The following is a 20,046-nucleotide window of genomic DNA, read 5'->3' as shown; positions in this document are numbered from 1 at the left end:
AAAAAACTCCTGATTGAGAACCAGTGTTCAGTTCAGTGATCATAACCAGACAGCAGATTTGTTAATATTTTCTCCTTTCATTTGTAAACATAGATGATTGTGTTAAAAGGAATCTAAGACATCATTTATCACAACTCCCTCATTTCATAGCTGAGAAAATTGAGGTTAAGTGCCTTGTTCAAGGCCATGTTGTAGTAACTGGTAGAAGCAGGTTTAGTATCAGGCTTCCTCCCACCCACTGTGGGGCTCTTGTGCTGCCTCATTTGGGGTCATAAACATGGCCAAAGAGATAGTTGGGAACATGTGAAGGAGTTGGGACTAATAATAGAAATGACAGCTGGGGCCATCTCTAGCTTCCGTAAGTGAATGCTCTCCCCAAGGTCCTGAATCTTGGGGTTTTCTAGATGAACAGTCCCTTAAGCAGTTTCTCTGGTTAAGAGGACTTGAATACCTTAAGCAGAGGTGATGCTGTGTTTCATGTTCTAAGATACTTTTCTTGGGTTGTGTTTTAATGTATCCAAAATTGAGATCTGATTCACAGTTGATATGGTGAGAAAGCATTGTATCAAAGTTTAAATGGCCACATTTTTTTTCCTTTTTTGGTGGTCCACAAAATAATGACATGTTTTATAAATTAAAGGCAGCTGATATTTGATGAAATCTGATAGATCACTTTCAGGACAGGCTGCAGAGATCGTTTCTATTTTAACTATTCCTAGAGGTGATGCAACATGTGGAAAAACCTGTCTCTTTAATTGTTTGGTCTATATGTGACACAGCAGTACAGGTAGTGGACACCAATTGAAGAGTGGCTCTACAAGCAAAGATGATAAGGTATCCAGTTCCTCTCTTTGGTCTCTGGAGTAAGTTTCCTTTAAAGTCCTTTCTGGCCTCTGGTTTTTGCCTGTGGCCTCTTGGATCTGGCCATGGTGCTGACTGCTTATAGAACTTTAGTACTAATTTCCAGTGAATTCTGGACCTAAAGTCTAAATCCTGGGGTGAATGTTTGCCATGTCTCATTACCTAACTGCTACTCTAGGATAAGCCTTGCAAAGCCAGGTCCAAGGAAGATAGCAAAAGAAGTGAGAAGATGATTTAAGCTAACTTAGTTTTCAATATGGCTAGTGAAATCAAGTGTGTGGAGGTGCTTACCTGGCAAGTGAAGAGACTGTTGCCCAACCTGTGAAATCCTTTGACACCCTGAAGAACTAAATCATCCAGGGGCCAGCCTGGGGAGAAGACACAACTGTTGACTTTTAGAGCAGAAAGAGTTTAATACAGAGAAGTGATTAGATGGCTGATGAGGTTGTTGAGATGCAAACAGACCGGGGGAGACAATCTACAAATTAGCAACAAAAGAAAGCTGCTACTACCTGCAAGCTGAGGGACAGAGTGAGGAAATGATGTAACTGCTGTAGGCATCTGGTAGAAGCTGGAGCTGCAGTGGGCCTGTCAGGTATGAGCTGGCACCATGGAGGAGCTGCAGCAGGTGCTATCTGAACTATAGCACTGTTCTCTCCAAAGTAACATCCGTCACTACTGACTTATCCATCAGTCACTGTTTTCAATCTATGCTTATCACTCTTCCCTGTTTACATTTTATTTAGATTCTAAAATGACATAGATCATGCTTTACTTCTTTGGTATACCTTCTCCAAATAAAGGCAAGTTCCACAAGAGTAAGAGGTCCTGTCTGTTATATTCACTACTGTATTCCCAGAACCTAGAACGACAGTCACTACGACATTATGTGAAGTAAGTAAATGTTTGCCGAATGCGTGAATGAAGGAATCTCTTCAAATGATATTGTAATTATCTGCTCGTATGACTATCTCCCTAGCTAGTGACTAGAGTTTTATTTTTCAATTTCCTTCCTTTTATTTAAAAAAAACAAAAACCAAGACTTTTTGGTCATTGCTCATATTAAGAGGACCCTTTTGCATAAGGTATATAATATTACTTAGTTGTGATGAAAAATATTAATAATTTGAATTTCTTGAATGGATACTGTGGTGCTCAGTACAAGAAGCTGAAATTTGGGGGAAATAAGTAATTTTTTCCCAAAAGAGCCAGCATTGAATTCCGGGTTTCTTTGACTCAAAGCTCTAGACCGCTCTTAACAATTTCCCTTTGTTGGCTCTGCATTATATGTATGTATGTATGTATGTATGTATGTATGTATGTATTGTTGAGACAGGGCCTTACTCTGTTGCCCAGGCTGGAGTGCAGTGGCTCAATCTTGGCTCACTGCAGCCTCCACTTCCTGGGTTCAGGTGATTCTCCTGCCTTAGCCACCCAAGTAGCTGGGATTACAGGTGTGTGCCAACATACCCAGCTAATTTTTGTATTGTTTTTAGTAGAGATGGGGTTTCACCATGTTGCCTAGGCTGGTCTTAAACTCTTGAGCTCAAGCGATCAACCCACCTCAGCCTCCCAAAGTGCTGGGATTGTAGGCGTGAGCCACCATGCCTGGCTGGCTCTGTGTTTTAAAAACTGAAACACAAGTCTCTGCTTTGTCAGCTCTGCTAACCCCTCCTTCACTGTCCATGCTCCTGTCTGCTCTCTTGTGCTAGAATATTTTTCTTTGTCCTTTATTTTAAATTTATTTAAATTTAAATCCATTCTGTTTCTGCAAGCCTTCTTGAGGAAGCCTGCCCTGATCCCCTGAGACCACATTAGATGCCCCTCCACTGTATTCCTTCAGTATCTTATACTTTACCAAAATACTTCTTAGCTTGTCTTGTAAAGACCTGTTAATCTTTCTTCTCCTCTACCAGACTGTGGTGAAGACAGGGACTCTGCCTTGTTCACGGATGTATATTAAGCACTTTGCACAACAAACATGTTTAGACGAATACGTGATGATGGAAGTATGAGGATCCTCTGCATACTAAAAAATATTTATCCCTGAAGATAAAGCATCTATGTAACTAAGAACTCCTTCACTGGGAAAATAAAATTCGACCTTATAGAAGTTTGGTCTATGTACAACTTCTCAGATGCACATCCATGATATAGATCAAGGCATTTGATACAAAAAGAAGCAATGTTAACTTAGAACCTGACAGCAAGGTTAAGCTCAGCACCTCTTTACCAGCTGCTGTCATAGTTCATCAGCCACCTATGATTCCTGAAGCTCAGCTGCACCCACAATGGCAAGTTTTTTCTCATTTGCCATGCTTCCTGATAATCTCTTGCTCTAGCTCTCACTGGCACTGATGGAGGTGAAACAGCTGACTATGAGGGAGGATTCATTGAAAGACTTGATCTAGGACACTGAGCTAAGCCCACACACTGGATGACATTTGTGCTTTATGAGAGATGCATGACTTTGAATTCACCAGTCTTGCAAACAGAAGGGCTGTTCAGCACTTTGTCTCAGTCCAGGAATAGATGATAGGGAATAGAGGTGGAAGACAGCACCTTGAGCATGAAGGTAAAGGAGAGACGAATCGTGATGCAGATTCCGGGGCTCACTGCCTGCTTACCCACTTAGCTGTCCATGGCTTTGGTGCTTAACAGCTATCACACTGATAGAGAGGAGAGAGGCCTGACCTTGTGCTTGGTGGTGTACTTCCCAGTGATGCATAACAAGGACCAGTCCTGTGCCTGCCCATCTTAGGTTACCTTATACTCATCCTCACTTTTTCCTCCAGTCATACCATTATTTTTAAAGAGGAAAAGATGGTTGTAAAAAAATTTCCATTCTCCCACAATTATCGAAACTAGCAGGAATCACTCTCAAGAGCTGGTTGAAATAGTTGAAAAGGCATGAAGACTCTGTTGACTGAAAGTAAGAATGTGCTGTGTTTGCTCACATCTCTTCAGAAGCTCTTACCCAACCTTCTTGTGTGTGCCTGCAGGGGTGGGAGTGTAGGAGTGGGGAAAGAGAGGGGGAGAAACATTCTGGATCTGTGATTCTAAAGGTGTGGTTCCTGGACCAGCAGCAGCAGCAGCAGCAGCATCACCTGGGAAATGGGTAGAAAGAGAAAGTCGTGGACCCCATCCCAGACCCACTGTATCAGCAACTGGTGTTTTCACCAGCCCACCAGGTGATTCGGGGACACGCTCGTTTTGAAAATCATGGCCCTAGAGTCCAGACTGTAATTACAGCAGTCTTAGCTTCAGAGTAACAGTGTTTTTCCTCTAACCCCTATTTCAACAATAAACTCTGTCTTTTATAAGTAATGACAGTATTGAAGAGTTTTTAATGTTAGAAATTCAAGGCTAACTAATTACACAAAGTGTTTGTGATGGTACTGTCAGCAATGATTTCATCAACATTAATACAGTCTTGAGACACTCAATTTCACCTAAAGGAAATAACCATAAATAATTTCTGAATGGTTGTAGTGGAGTTCACTGCATACAATTATGATCAGTTTATAGCAGTCTAGAGCAAGCTTTCCTTGCAAACAATATTTATGCTTTCCTCACTTAATCTTGTATTCCCACCCATGACGAAGCATGGCTATGGGAAGGTCTGTCCAAGATTTCTCAGCTGGGAAGCAGCCCAGTCTGCCAGGGCTGAGGGCCTCCTGACCAAGTGCTCCCCTCCTTCCCCTAAGCTATCCTTGGAGACTATGTGTTGCAGTCACATGAGGACTGGCTGAATGAGAAATTACCGATTTTATGTGCTCCACAGTGCTGTTCACCTTCTCTGCCCTGTTTGCATTTTATTTTCTTCAGTCTCCCTCCTCTCTATCCCTAATTAGCATAATTTGGAGTTTCTCTTTTTCATGACCTGCTCTCCTGTCTTCCTATTGAAACATAACTGGATGGGTACTAATGAGAAGGTGGACCGTTGGTAGCATCAATATCAATGTGAAAGAGATTAAGATTGTAGTTAAAAGGAAATAAATTTCATCCCAGGTGAACCCTAACTATGGAGGTAGCTAATAATTTCTATAGTGACTGAAAGTTACTGGTTGGCACTGGTGAATTGATTTGTGAAAAAAATGGAAAGGCAGAACTCTACAGTGCATTTGTTTGTGCAATGCATTGCCAGTGTGACCTTTGGCTTATTTCTGTTCCTTGTGTATTAACTGAAATACAAGCTATTCAACAGCTAATTATTAATCTCCTGAGTACTCAGTATGTTGTTGTGTTGTGGAGGATACAAAGATGATTCAGACTTGACCTCTGTTTTCTGGAAGCTTATTCTAATTATATAGAAGATACACAAACTTAAAATGCTGATAAAAATTAGCCAGCATTTGTTAATTTCTTACAATTGACTAGGTACCATAAACACTGTTCCCCCTTCGGTTCCTGTAACTATCTTGTTGGGTAAGTGCTTTCAACAATCCCATTTTATAGATGGGGCTGCCTAGACTTAATGCAGAGGGAATTTTTGCTGTATTAGTCTTTTCTTGCGTGGCTATAAAGACATACCGGAGACTGAAATTTACAAAGAAAAGAGTTTTGATTGGCTCATGGTTCCAGAGGCTGTACAGGAAGCATGGAGGCATCTGCTTGGCTTCTGGGGAAGTCTCAGGAAACTTGCAATCATAGAGGAAGGTGAATGGGGATCCAGGCATCTTACATGGTGGAGCAGAAGCAAGAGAAAGAGGAAAGAGGTGCCACACACATTTAAGCAACCTGATCTCATAAGGACTCACTATCATCATGACAACACGAAGGGGGATGGTGTTAAACCATCAGAAACTGCCCCCATGATCCAATCACTTCCTACCAGGCCCTGCCTTCAACATTGAGGATTACAGTTCAACATGAGATTTGGGTGGGACACAGATCCAAACCATATCATTGGCCAAGACCACTAGCTAGTAAATGACAGAGCAAAATATTTGAGTCCAAAGCATCTCTCTTAATCACTCTGTTATACTGCCTCCAGAAGTAGGTCAAAACAGAATCTTTATATTGGTGTAGTACACTAGTTGTTTTAAAAAAGTTTATACTTAGAACTTATGATACTGTTGTCCACTAAAATGGTTGGAGAATAATGTAAGACAACATACAAAATTGTCTCCTTGTTTGAATATGCTTGAGTAACTAAAGTATTTGAGATAGACAAACACGTGTTCTGGGTATTTAGAAAGGGAAGAAATTACCATGGAAAGGAGCTGAGGGAGACTGCAAGGAGCAGATAGATTTGGACCTCCCTGTTAGCACAGAACTGTGAACTTAAGAAGTTCTTTCTTTCTTACTCCCTCAGTCATTCTTTATCCCATTGCTCTGTTTTCTTTTCTGTTTTTCTTTACTCACCATCTTCTAAGGCAGAGGCTGTCTTGATCTTGTCCATTCCTCCTTATTCTGGGTCTAAAAGAGTGGCTACACATAGTAGGCACACTGAAGCTGGAGTGGTTGAATGATGGAATTTTCCATATGAGGAGTTTGAGTTTCTTAGCCAGTAGGGACATGTGGTAAGTTCATGAACAGCCAAGAGTCATAACAAAAATATTTGAAATATCTTATACTTTTATTACAACTTTTTTCAAAGTGCATTTATCTGCTGTGTCTGTATTGTGTTCATAACAATCCTATCAGGGTGGCTTGACAGGTCTTTATTCTTCTGATTTTACAAATAGAAAAGTAGGGCTTAGAGAGTTTCGGTCATTTTTTTTTTTTCTTGAAGTGTACAATTCAGTAGCGTTTAGTGTATTTGGAGTTGTACAACCATCACAGTCAATTTTAGAGCGTTTTTCATCACTCCCCACCCCACCACCAAAAGAAACCTTGGATTCATTAGCAATGAATCTCCATTTCCTCCCAAACCTCCTCCCAGTCCTAGGCAAGTTAAGGTCATTTGCCTTCTTAGGTCACACAGTTGGTGAGTAGTGGAGGTAAGAACAAAAACTAGGTATCTGACCCTGTTTTACCTTGCTCTTTCAGATAGCCTGTCAGTGGTTTATGGAATGGACTGGAGTCTGAAGGCATAGACCCAGCTGGGTATGGGCCTTTGCTTTCCTCTCGAAACCAACACAGGGCCTGTTCAGGAACCGCAGTGTCTCAGCCAAGGGCTCAAGCAGTCTGATCAGCTGTGGTCATTCAGGCAACCTCTCCCTATGTTTAAGATCACAGTGAATTTGACCAACAAGGACTCACTTTTGCAATGAGAACATTTTGAGTGTTAGTCAACTTACCCATCTTCCCAGCCACTTACAGGATTGTTGTCTTGGTCTTTTTCAATTTGGAGAGATAATCAACCGTTTGTCCTCCAACCCTTGCCTAGAAACAATTTAATTTTCTCAGATAATTTATCCTTCAAAAGACTAGTAATTAATATAGAAAATTGGACTACTCCAAAGAGAGATGGTATTCGATCCACTTAAGTTACTTCCCAAATTAGGACAAACACACTCAAACCTTATTCATTTGAACCTAATACAATGTCATGCACATAATACTGCAAGCCTAGTGAACCATAGGGAAGCTGGATTAATGAGCTTTATCTAGACTGAGCTCTGAGCCCCAAACATCTGAATCAACTTGTTATGAGCTCTACAGTCTCCTTCTTGGAGGCCTGCCAAATCAAAACAAAACAAGTTATGGTTTCAGTTAGTATATTTACCCAGGCTTGATTTGAATACAGTGATGTTGGTGGGGAGGAATCTTCTGATATTTCAGTTGCCAGTATTTGCAGTGTCTGACAAATCTATGTGTAGGTACATGCAGTATACACCCATGCTTATCAGTTTGGACTACATGTGGCCATGTTTTTATTAGATAGGAGAGAGAAAGAGATGGAAAAATTCAGAGAGGGAATGATGGAGAGAGAGAGCGTGTGTGTGTGTGTGTGTGTGTGTGTGTGTGTGTGTGTAGAGGGGAGACAGAGCTAAGGTAGGTGTTAGCTTAAGATCTATCCAAATGTGAAAAGTCCTGAAACTGATGCAAATCCACAGTAATTCTACCAATCAGTCCCAATACTGTCCTGTTTTCCTGAATACCTCCCAAGCACAAGGTCTCCCTTCATGAGCACCAGCCAGCTGAGGAAAGCAAAGGGAGAGGCATCCAGGCTGTGGCCGGCTGCCAGCACTCAGAGTGGAGACACACAGCTCCCCTTTGGGGCCTGCCTGGACGTCTGAGCTGGAATGCCCTGCCTCTGACCTGCCCGGCCCCTCCCCCTGCCTGGCACAGAAACCCCCATCTGCAGTGGACATCTTTGAACAAAGGTGTCTTTCTTGGGACACTTTACCTACGGCCTGACTCCGGCATGCAGCTTGGTTTCTGTCTGCTCTGCTCCTGGAGTGCTTAGTGCACTGTGCTTGGAGATTTTCCTTGCATTCACCCTGGTGGGGATTGCAGTGGCAGGGGAAGATAGTTGGGGGGTGTAGCGGGGGAGACGGGAGGGCCTGGGGAGATATGGGGATTTAAAATAAGCTCTGCCCCTTTTGTACTGAAAAGAATGGCTTTTCCAGCAGGAGCTCAGGGTCAACTTTTCACCCCCTCCAGAAAACCTTCTTTCTTTCCTCACTCTTTAATAACAATAATGCTGCCTGTAGTTAGACAGCACCTGATATTTTGCAAGCACCACATATCCTTGGATCTTTACGACAACCCGTGAGGCAAGTCAAGAAGGCAGGGAGAGATAGGGGTTGAAGAAAGAGCATCCCAGCTGTGTGTCCTTGGGCAAAAGATCACCTTACTTTCTTCTTGGGCCTCAGTTTGCTCATCTGTAAAAAACTGATAACAAGGCATTTCCTGCCTCATAGGGTTGTGGTAGAAACAGTGAAACAATGCAATTATAAAGTGATGCCATGTCAAGTATTAGGTAAACATAAGGAATTTTTAATTCATCTCATAGATGTAGAAATTGCATCTCAGAGACATGAGGAATTTTATCCAAGGTCACACAGCTTAGTAGCAAAATTAGGACTAGGAGGTCTCCTATTTTACAGCCAAAGTTACTTTCCACCACTCCACATACCTTCCCATAGGAAGAGTAATCTTTAGTGGTTATTAGTAATTAATGGGAGACAAAGCATTTGATTTTCAACACACTTGGCCCGGGGCATATAGAGGTGACTGTCAGTTGCTTACTGTGTCTGATATGCTGGCTAAACAGCCTGTTCCTTTTCTCCCTGCAGGGGTGCCTCTGGGCCTCGTCTTGGAAGTAGACAAACCTTGCACGAAGCCTGACCCTGCCACCTATGCCCTGTGTCTGTTGAGACCAGTTCCTGCGCCTCTTTCAGGCTATGTTTATTCCTCGGTTAGGTGGAGTGTTCCAATAAGACCTTCCATGTCATGAAAGGCTGCCTGAGGCCCCAAAGGGCCCACACCCATCTCTGCACACACCTTCTCTCTTTCCTTCCTGGCCTTTGTAACACCTCCTTCCTCCCATTGGGCTTTCTAAATCCTCTCCTTCCTTACCTGGAAGCCTTCTTCATTCATTAACTTCTCTGGCTAATTGATACTCCTCTTTTCTAAATGCTCACACTTTTTTTCCCCCAGTTTTTACTATGCCTGAAGAACATAACCACATACACTTTTATATACTTTATTATCTTTTACATGCCAACTCACTCTAACTCAGTTTTATGTTCCTTAAGAGCAAGGAATTCTTCTTCTTTATCCCCTCACAGTGCTAGGAACAGTGCTGAATGTGTAGTGGAATGCCAGGAACATTCATGTTTGGGGAGCCTCCATTCCAGGTCAATGTCTTATTTCCATGTCATTAGGTATTTTGTGCCCTTGGCATAAAGTGCCCTGTCTCCTCTTTTCTCCCTGGCAACTCCTGGTCACCATTTGTGTCATTTGTTTTCAACTCAGGTGACACCTGCACTGTGAACCCTTCCCTAGTCCCCTCTCTTAACTCCTCTGTGCAGTTATTATTTTGGTGCTGGGTCTTTCTCCTCTACTAATCACATATCTCTGTGAGAGCAGAGGCTGAATCTTCATCATCCCTGGATCCTAGGATTGTCCCTGTGCAGTGCTCCACACATGAGCCGGTAATAAATGCTTACTGAGTGTAAGACTAAATGAAAGAGCTCCAAGTCAAATCTTTTACCAGAAATTGTTTTTGGTCTGAGTTGAAACTTCCTTGAAGAACTATGTGTCAGACAGTTTCAAAACAGTAGCTACATGGACTTCGCTTTTCTAGAGAACTGCACTTTTTGCCTCTTGGATTTTAAATGCTGCTTTGAGTTCATTGCATTGAGAGCTGACCACTGCTATTCTCAGGGAGAATGGAATTCTAGTCCTATACTGCAGGGCAGGGACTGAATAGCTTCCTATATATCCTGTCTTCATAAATTCCTCCCTTCTTTCTTTGCCTCCTCCCTCTGCTCACAACAAATCCCAGACCCTTCCTCTACTTCCCCTGTCTAAAAGACATTTATGAGGCTCATCACTGGGGAAGCATCTGAGGCCCGTTCCTGCCTCTCCCTGCCCTAGCATGAAGGTCTGTCATCCCCTCCCTCACCCTCGCCTCCTAGGCCAAACTCAGATATCTCTTGCCCTGTTTATGGGCCGTTGGGATTTTTCCAACAACCTGAAATGAATCTCTGAGGCCCCACAGGTAGTGCAGCTCCGTCTCTGAGCCATAAACCATGGCTGGGTCTTTCATCTGCCATTGCTTATGTCATAAACGAGTGGGAGGAACAGCAAGGGGGAAAAAACAGCCCTGAACCATTCCAGATTTTTTTTTTTTTTAAAGAAAGGGGAAAGAAAGGCCCTGAGAAACATGTTCAAACTTTGTGCCAAGCAAATTCATTTCACTCTGGTAGGCTGTGCGTGGAGACTTAATCTCTGGACTTCCCCACTAGGAGTCAGATTTATGCTGCGTTTGTGTCTAAATGGCCTCCAGGGATGCTGACATTTGTTGTTGGAGAGCAGCGAGTGGTGTTCCTTTCATCTCCGCTGAGGGGTGTCAGCTTAAATTATGAGGGATCGCTCTGGCCTGCATCTGGGAGTGGGAGTCTCTGGCAAAGGAGAGGGGCCGCCTCTCCCTCCACTTCACTGCTCTGCTGTTTAAAGGTTTTTCTTCATCTTCTGCTCTCCAGTACTCCTCTTGGTTCTGGGGGCAATCTCCTGGCTCTTTTAGAAATGTCCTTTCGTGAACAAATTGATCAGTGTAAATTTTAGGCACTGCATATTTTCACAGAGAAACTGAGATCCGAGTCAGGCAGGTCTGCCCCTCCTGAAAGAGAAAACAAAAGCCTCAGTGAGTACCCCGAGAGCAGCTTGGAAACTCCCCAGGAGAGTCAGAAGGCACCATTATACCCATAATATTTACAACACAGTAGATGGAAGCTGGGTGATGGTTAACAAGGGTCCAGATTCCTGTTGGCGGCTGGGTTGTGGCATCTGTCTGTACTTTGAGAGGTGCCAAAAGCTTCCTGTGTTCCTCTGTCTTCAGAATCTCTCTGGCTCAGATGTGCCAGGATGCCCAAAATTCCACATTGGTGACTGTTGGGTAGTGGCATTTCTTATTAAATGCATATATGTTATTGATTGTGGGAGAGAACACATCAAACCATGCTAACCATGAGCAGTGCTTCCTGCCTCCACAGTCAGAGCTGGAAGAACGGGACACAGGATGTGTAAGCTTTGATGGAGAACAAGAGGTCAGGAGAGGTCTAGGGCAGGGGTTAGCAAACTATGGTATGCAGGCCAAATCTGGCCTGATGCCTGTTTTTGAAATACAGTTTTATTGGAACACAGCCGTGCCCATTCATATTGTCTGTGGTTGTTTCTGTGCTATAATTGCAGAGTTGAGTAGTTGCCACAGACTGTGAGGCATGCAAAGACTAAAATATTTACTCTCTGGCATTTTCAGGAAATGTCTGTAGACTCCTGGTCTAGAGCATGAAGTGCTTCTTAGAAAGCAAAATGGAAGGTGTAAAGGGACAGAAGAGATATCAAATAACAGGAAGGAGGACTCAAAGAAAGAAAATGCACCACAAAAGCAAGAGAAACACTCCAGAGACAAACCACCACTACTGCTGCTACCGTTAACCCTGAGCAACATGGTTTGAACTGTGCAGGTCCACTTATATGTGTATTTTTCTTTTTTCGACCAAATGCAGACAGTATTCAAGGGCTGTGAAACCCGTATATATGCACTGTGGGAGACCCACCTTTCCTATAGCCAGGTTAGGCAGGACCAACTGTGGGACTTGTGTATGCACAGGTTTGAGTATGCACCTGAGTATATGCAGGGGTCCTGGAACCAATCCTTCTCCCCTTTCCCCTTCTCTTCTCGTTTTGAAAACATATATGTTTTTCTCTTTTCTTGTGGGGATGTGGAGAGAGGGAAGGAGCAGCCACCTGTGGTGCTCACCACCTCCCCCAAAAATAGGCCCCAATGGCTAACCTAGGAGGTGTTCTCTTCCCCTCTCTTCTCTGTTGGTTCACGATGGCACAGCAGTTCTTTGGGGATGTACACATGTCCCAGGCAAGGCTGAGTACAGCAACAGCAGTAGGAGGACCCCAGAAGGCCCTTAGCCATCCTGCCTCTGAGACTCTGAACAAACTTCAGAAATTGCACCTTCCTTCTTCAACCAGCTCCAACTCCCCCTCCGTCTGTTGCTCTCCCTTCTCACAGGCACACAGGCAGAGTCCACAAAACCAGCTCTACATGTTGGCTAGGGTCATAGCTGCAAAGAGAGAGAATTGAACACCTGTAGTGTAAAACCTTAACTGAGACTTCCCACTGATCTGAGACTGTAATTAACTGACAACATATGTCAGAACTAAGAATATGTCTTTTATGCTGAAATAATAATGATTATTATTATTTATTAAATGCCAATTATTTCTGAATGGTGCTAAATCCTTTACATATATCATCCCATTTAATTCCAACAACACTGTTACTTTCTCTGATGAGAACATTGAGTCTTGAGAATGTGTTCAGAATCAAACACAGTAACTGGCAGAGCTAGAATTTCAGCCTGAGTTTATATAACGCTAAAGATACCATTGTAGATACCATGTCACATTGCTGTCCTGGATGGTATCAATATAAATGAACCATTGTCGTTAGTTTAGACTTTACATTTTCATTAGTTATGTTATCCAGCTTATCAACATACATTTGCATCAAACTATGTGTGGAATGACTGTAAAAGGATCAATGCAAGTACTGTTTTATTGAAAAGACTGGTATGAGGCATGAGGTTTCTGGAGACAATACAATTGCATTTTAAAATATATTCTATACTGGGGATTTCCCAACTCTCTTTTGTGAGCCCGGCCTGCAGACTCAGCCTCTTTTCTTGCCTACCTTGAAGGAGATCTGCATAATCCCTGGGCTGGGGCATTAGCTCCATTTCCTCAGAAATGTCACTGAAGTCATCACTAGTGCTAGAGGAGCATCGTTTTTACCCCTGGGAGTCCACCACCAGAGAGAATTGCTGGCCTCACTAAACACCAAAGTTTGGGGTGCCTCTGGGCAGTAGGATCAGTAGGGTCTAGCAAGGGCAAATCTGTGCAGTCAGTAGCTTTCTTTTTTCTGCCTTTTATCCTCTTGTGGGATCTTCTTATTTTCCTGAGGCTCTTAGTTCTTAAGTGCTTGTTTTTTCCTTGCCATTCTGAAAACCTTCTAGGAAGATTTTATAATCACACCAAGGTTATATCTGAGATCAGCTTACCACATCACCCCCTGGAAAACAGCAACCTCAGACTTTAAGATGCCAGAATAGCCACCCCTTGTCATGAGGATTCTTGCTTTAACTTTCTTCTTTAATCTTGTGGGGGCTTTTATTTGTACTATTGAGAGTGGTGAGGCAGAAGGAAAAGACACCCTTTTCATACCGTCTATTAAGGGCTGCCTGGGTGCCAGGACTGTGTTAGTTGCTTTACACACAACAACCCTACTTCTGTGACACTCACTGTGTGGGATTATTGTTGTCGCTATGTAGATATGGAAACCAAGGCTCAGCAACATGACATAACTTGCACAGGGCCATACTTATACAGCATGGGGTCAGAACTGGGATGGAAACCTAGGTCTGCCTGTATCAGTCCCTTTTCAATTATATTGAAAGGGCCATGTCCTCAAGGAACTCACAATTTAGTGTTCCTTTCATGTTCAACCTTGTCTGTTCAAATGTTCATGGAAAGAAGCAGCCACTGTCCTTTCAGATTAAATAAGTTTTTTGGATCTGGCAGAGCCGAAAATGAGAACTCGGCTAATGTCTACACTAAAACAGCATATGCCCATGAGCATCCTTCACAGAGGAGGGCAGGAGAAAAGAGAAAGGATGTGTAGCTCACACACAGTGGGTCCTTTCATCTTTGCTTTCTTGAAGTGGCCAGAAGGAACTGGCACAGGGGAAAGCCATTGAGGCAAAGATGTTCACTGGATTAAAGAGGGTAGTTGAGCTCTGTGAGAACCCAGAGAAAAATTAGGTTCTTGTTAGATCATTTGGGCATAGAATTGCCTATGGCTTTTATTATTATTATTTTGTTTCAGAGACAGTCTTGCTCTGTCACCCAGGCTGGAGTACAGTGGCGTGATCTTGGCTCGCTGAAACCTCCGCCTCCCGGATTCAAGCGATTCTCCTGGATCAGCCTCCCAAGTAGCTGGGATTACAGGCGCCCGCCACCACATCCAGCTAATTTTTTGTATTTTTAGTAGAGACAGAGCTTTGCCTAGGCTGGTCTCAAACTCCTGAGCTCAGGCAATCCACCCACCCCGGCCTCCCAAAGTGTTAGGTTTATAGGCAAGAGCCACCACACCTGGCCTGCCTACGGCTTTTAATGCCAAAAGTAAAAAGAAGTCTCTCTTAACGCAGGTATGTCCCAGACCCTAGAAGCACTTTCTCAGGAGTGTGATGTCTGTGGAATGTAAGAGGTAGCTTGGAAAAAAAAAGTGACATATACTAGAGGTTTTATTTCCCTTCGGAGTTAACCCTCGTGTTGTTCACTGCTTATAGAGTTGAAGTATTTCAAATAGTTAGACAATTACTTTAACACTAGAGAGTTACTTACTTTACAGAAAAGCAATGTTGACTAGTTATCAGTGTTATCTGTCTGTTCTGAATTACCTGTACTGGCAGATGATCTAATGCTTTTCTCTATGGCCTTTTTAATAGTAGTATTTTCTACCACTTGGCAGTAACTAGAGTTTCAGAGATAGTCTCTAGGTCTAGTCTTGAAAAATGATGTCTAAGAAATAATATTAATCATCAACACTCATTGAGCACTTATTATATGTCAAGGTTCATTGGCATTTAGGGCACTCAGTGCCGTATTAGTATAAACTCATTTAATCCTCACAGCAACCCCAATGAAGTAGATTCTCGTATATATCACTATTTTGCAGAAGAGTACATTTAGTCATAGAGAGTTAAGTAACTTGCCTGTATTAGTCCATTTTCACACTGCCATAAAGACGTACCTGAGACTGGGTAATTTATAAAGAAAAAAAACTTAATTGACTCACAGTTCTGCATGGCTGGGGAAGCCTCAGGGAGCTTTCAATCATGGCAGAAAGTGAAGGGGAAGAAGGCAGGTCTTACCATGGCAAAGCAGGAGAGAAAGAGTGCAAAAGAAGCCACACACTTTTAAACCATCAGATCATGTGAGAACTTACTATCACAAGATCAGCATAGGGGAAACCACCCCTGTGATCCAGTCACCTCCCACTATGTCCCTCCCTCAACACATGGAGATGACAATTCTGCGGACCCAGAGCCAAACCGTATCATTGCCCAAGGCCGCACAGCTAGTGAATGTGGAGCCAGGATATGATGCTGTGATAAAGCCTGAGGTATAATGGTGGACTTTCTGCTACCTGTCTCTGGGTTTTAGAAGTATTTTTCTTAGCCTCTTCCTGGAAGCTTTCAAATCAATACCACACAGGTTATTGCTCTCATACATAAAGGCATCCTGGAAATGTGGTCCTGGAGGACTTGCTATGGAATAACATACAGCTCCAGGAACTGGCTTTCAGGGACTGACAACATTGTCTTTTGCTTCTTTTAGGTAAAAGTGATGATGAAGAAAGTCTTTGCAAGTCAGCCCATGGGGCAGGGAAAGGAACTGCTGAGGAAGGCAAGGACCATAAGCGCCCCAAACGTCCGAGAACCATCTTGACAACTCAACAGAGGCGAGCATTCAAGGCCTCATTTGAAGTATCCTCCAAGCCCTGCAGGAAGGTATAGGAGGGAGCAGGGAGGAAAAGGAGCTGGGCCCCACTTCTCTGTGTGCACTCAGACCCCTCTGGGATCTCAGTGGACATTGGGGGTCAGAGTGGTGAGGAAGGCTGTTTAGACAGAGCCTGCACGGGTGGCTCAAGCCCTGTTGGAGACTCCAGAGATCACTAAGCTGTGACCAGGATGTGATAGACTCTCCCCAAGCTTTCATGCATGCACACCAACTCCACCTTTCATTTCATGGAGCACACCTTTCATTTCATGGAGCACACCTTTCATTTCATGGAGCACAATGGGAACAGTAATAATGATAGGTGCCCATTGTGGTGTAGACCCAGATGCTGTAAAACAAAGAGTATAAAAACACAGTGGCTTACGGTATGTACTCTTTTTTGAGTCTGGCTTTTTCCACTTGGTGTGGTGATTTGGGGATTGATTCATTCTTATTTCAGCATTCCACTGTAGAGGTGTGCCATGGTTGGTTTGTCCATGCACCTGTTGATGGGTATTTGGGGTTGTATCTAGTTTGGGACTGTTTCAAATAGGACTGCTATGAACATTCATGTAAAAAAACTACAGTGGTTTAATGAGACAGGAGTTTATTCTCTTCTGTCACAGTCCAGAGGTGAGCAAGGCAAGGCTGGTGGGTGGCTCTGTTATCCATCTCCTGGGTTCAAGCGACTGCTCCAGTTGTCACCATGTTTCCAGTCACCAGGTAGAGAAAGAGGAAATGGAGGGCAAGCACCCTGCTTTTTAAGGATGTATCCAGGGGTTGTTCAAATCATTTCTCCTCATATGTTTTGGCCAAAATGTAGTCCTGTGGCCACACTTCCTGCAGGGAAAGTTGGGAAATGAGTCTGTCTGGGTGACCAAGAGCCTTGCTAAACTTAGTGATTCAATTACTCATAGGAGGAAGAAAGAATAGATATTGGGGACAATTAGCAGTCTCTGCCATAAATAGCAGCGCCCATTTATTGAGTACTTATTGTTTATCGACTGCCTGTCATATACTGAGTACTATCTTTTACATGGTAAAAATAAAGAAAACAGGGTATTCTTTACTGAAATTCACAAGGGAAATACATTTTGAAAAAATGTTAGCATTATTTTTCCTGCATCCTTTTCTGTATTAGTCAGCTTTGTCTGTGATAAAACAAACAAACAAACAAAAAGTCATCATGGCTCCCAACAAGCATGTATTTTCCCTTCTTGGACTGTGCATTGGCTGTGGCCCAGTGGGGTGCAGGTTCCAGCCTGCTCCACCTGTCATTCGAGGATCCAGGCTGAGAGAGCAGCCCTCTCCTGGGCATGTTGTTCTCATGACGATGGCAGGAGGCAAGAGGCCAAGTCAAAGTGGGAAGCCCATCGAAAACCTCTTGCTGGATATCAGACACATCACATCCCACAGGCCAAAGCAAGGCATGGGCTTAGCCAGCATAGGTGCAGTGGTGAAGCACACACCCACCACAGAGCAGGGGAGGGAAGGATAGATATTTATTGAGCAATAGTCCAGCCTATCACAACTTCTGACCTTCGGAAAGATTCAGTTGCAGACTCACTTTTTCTGCCCTTTCAGCTCCTCATGCTCCAAGAGAGGTATGGTAGAAAGTGAAATGCCCCCAAATTGGGCTTGCACCAGGACAAATTATAATCTTCCTCACTTATTTACTTCTTCCATGTATACTAAACTCCCAGCCCATGTATGGCTTTGTGCTGAGTGCTTGTCCCGGGCAGCTTCCAAGTAAACAGCAAGAAGGAGATGTGTGTGCACATTACTGTAACACCAGAGAGGGGACTCTGAGGACCATAACAGAGGGGAAGCCAGGAAGCAAGGCAAGGGAAAGGTCACTTTGGTCTAGGCAATCAGGCAAGGCTTTGTGGAACAGGTGGCTTTTGAGCTGGGCCTCTGAGAAATGGATAGGGTTTCAGCAGGTGGAGGTGGGCGCCTGAGTACACTCCTATTTTAGTTGGCTTAGCAGAAGGATGTGCTGCAAAAACCTGTTCTAATCATTCCACTTCTAAGCCTTGCCCCAAGTGGCATGATAAAGGAGAAGTATTTCTCAGGGCCTCAGTTTGCTCTACTCACACGTTTATTCAAGGAGCTCTTTCAATCCCATCTCCTCCCCGGGATCTAATCAAGAGAGGGCAGTGTCTCTCAGACCCCCTCTGAAAATCTGTGCTTCTTGCCCTTTCTCTTCTCGACACCTTGCCAGACCTCACTGTGTGCCTGTATGGTGGGCAGATGTTTCCATGTATCTCTTTATTATCTGGATCCCAGTTGTGCTGTCTCCGCCATAGCCCTGGCACACATGCTGGCCTCAGAGTTGTCTACCTGGCTCTGCCGGATTCCAGATGGCTCTCATCTTATTCTCTTTGGGCAGGGCTCACTCGGGGTAGCAGTCAATATGGATATTTGTGAAACACCCAAAGTTACATAGAGACATGAGGGACAAAACCAAAATTTAAGGTCAATGAATTTAGGCAAGAGAGGAGAGCAAGAGAGAGTCATTTGTTTTTCCAAAGTGATTTTCACTCTCAGATCTCCTGAAGTAGGTCAATGCATATGCATGGCTTATAGCTAAAGCACAACAATAGACTAATGTCTAAACCACTGGAAGGCCTAATTTCCAGAGCAAGAGAAATCCAGAAACACCTCTTGGGAATGCACATGTAAATTAATAATTATTCTTTTGTTTCTTTACTTGGTGAAGGACTTTCTCTCTACCTGAAGGGAAGCAATGTTCTCGTGTTTCTGTTTATGCTCAACATTAAAAACTATCCAGCTCCTAGAGCGGATACAGTCTTTTGGCCTCGTCATGTATTATATAAAAGACGTTCTACCTCCTACCCTGAGATGCCAATGTGCCTACATTTCTCATATTCAATTTTTCCAAGGTGAGAGAGACTCTGGCTGCAGAGACAGGACTGAGTGTTCGTGTTGTCCAGGTGTGGTTCCAGAACCAGAGAGCGAAGGTAACCTTTTTCTTAGTTTTATCTGTCCCCGTGTTGCTGGTTTCCTGAAATAATCACAGTAGAACATTGTACTTGCTGCCAGGTTTTCTCACCTTAGCTCATTGGATAGAGTAGTTCTCTTGATTCAAAAATTCTGTTATCAATAGTTATTTTGGCCACAGCAGCCCTGCAGAAGGGGAGAGAGAAGGCACTCATTTTAGTGAAATTGCTTGTATTTTCCTAGTGGCCATGACTGTGAATTTGGCCAGCCATCTGTATGAATAAATGTCTCTCTGTGTCTTTTGGTAAAAGCATGTTCCTTAATTCATATTTATTTAACGCAAATACCAGAGTTGTTTTAAAAGTAGCATGCGTATGACTGGTCCAAGACAATGTTATGACAGGGTAGAATGAGTGCCTTTTCTTACTTCTCCCAGGGCCCAGCCCTCACTAATATAGGCCCAAGCCGTCATACTGTCCTCTGGATCCAATGAAGCTCTATATTCCCTCATCATGGTTTTAGTTTTAGACCTTTTACTCATTCATCTTCCTACCTCTAAAAATACATGTGTCCTGTGGACTGTTTCTCAAGAGCCCTGATCTTTAGTGGATGATATGAGGAAAAAACAAACTCTATATTTCCTCTGCTCTTACACTACAACAATCAGTGCAGAATGCTTCTGTGACAAAATATGTGGAGATATTCTCCATACGCCAAGCAGGCAATCAATTGTGCAGTGGATACCAACTGGGTGTCCTCTAATTCTGACACTCTCTACCTGGAAATAGTGTCAGACTTCACAGGTTGAGGGTTCGGTCCCACAAGACTGCCCTCCCCTTCAAATGCCAATTGCAAGCTCCAGGTTGTTTTACCTGTGCTTTGGACCAGCTAGCTATAAATTGGGATTCCCGTGACCCCACTCCTTGGGTTTGATAAACTTGCTAGAGCATCTCACAGAACTCAGGGAAATACTTACTTATATTTACTGCTTTATTATTGAGGATATTACAATGGATGCAAATGAAGTGA

At 43.4% G+C, this 20,046-nt stretch overlaps 1 protein-coding gene across 2 annotated transcripts in view; it reads left to right on the top strand.

Moving 5' to 3' along the window:
• LMX1A (LIM homeobox transcription factor 1, alpha) overlaps positions 1–20,046 on the top strand; it is a 154,745-nt gene that overhangs the window by 127,173 nt on the left and 7,526 nt on the right. For both annotated transcript variants that reach the window (XM_011998131.1, XM_011998130.1), the window contains exons 5-6: positions 15,895–16,067; positions 18,960–19,037. In XM_011998131.1, coding sequence (XP_011853521.1) covers positions 15,895–16,067; positions 18,960–19,037 — 251 coding nt within the window. The remainder of the gene's footprint in view (positions 1–15,894; positions 16,068–18,959; positions 19,038–20,046) is intronic.

This window comes from Mandrillus leucophaeus, unplaced genomic scaffold (assembly GCF_000951045.1).
Source record: "Mandrillus leucophaeus isolate KB7577 unplaced genomic scaffold, Mleu.le_1.0 Scaffold558, whole genome shotgun sequence".
Lineage (NCBI taxonomy): Eukaryota > Metazoa > Chordata > Mammalia > Primates > Cercopithecidae > Mandrillus > Mandrillus leucophaeus.
This window is presented reverse-complemented; position numbering and strand designations above follow the sequence as displayed.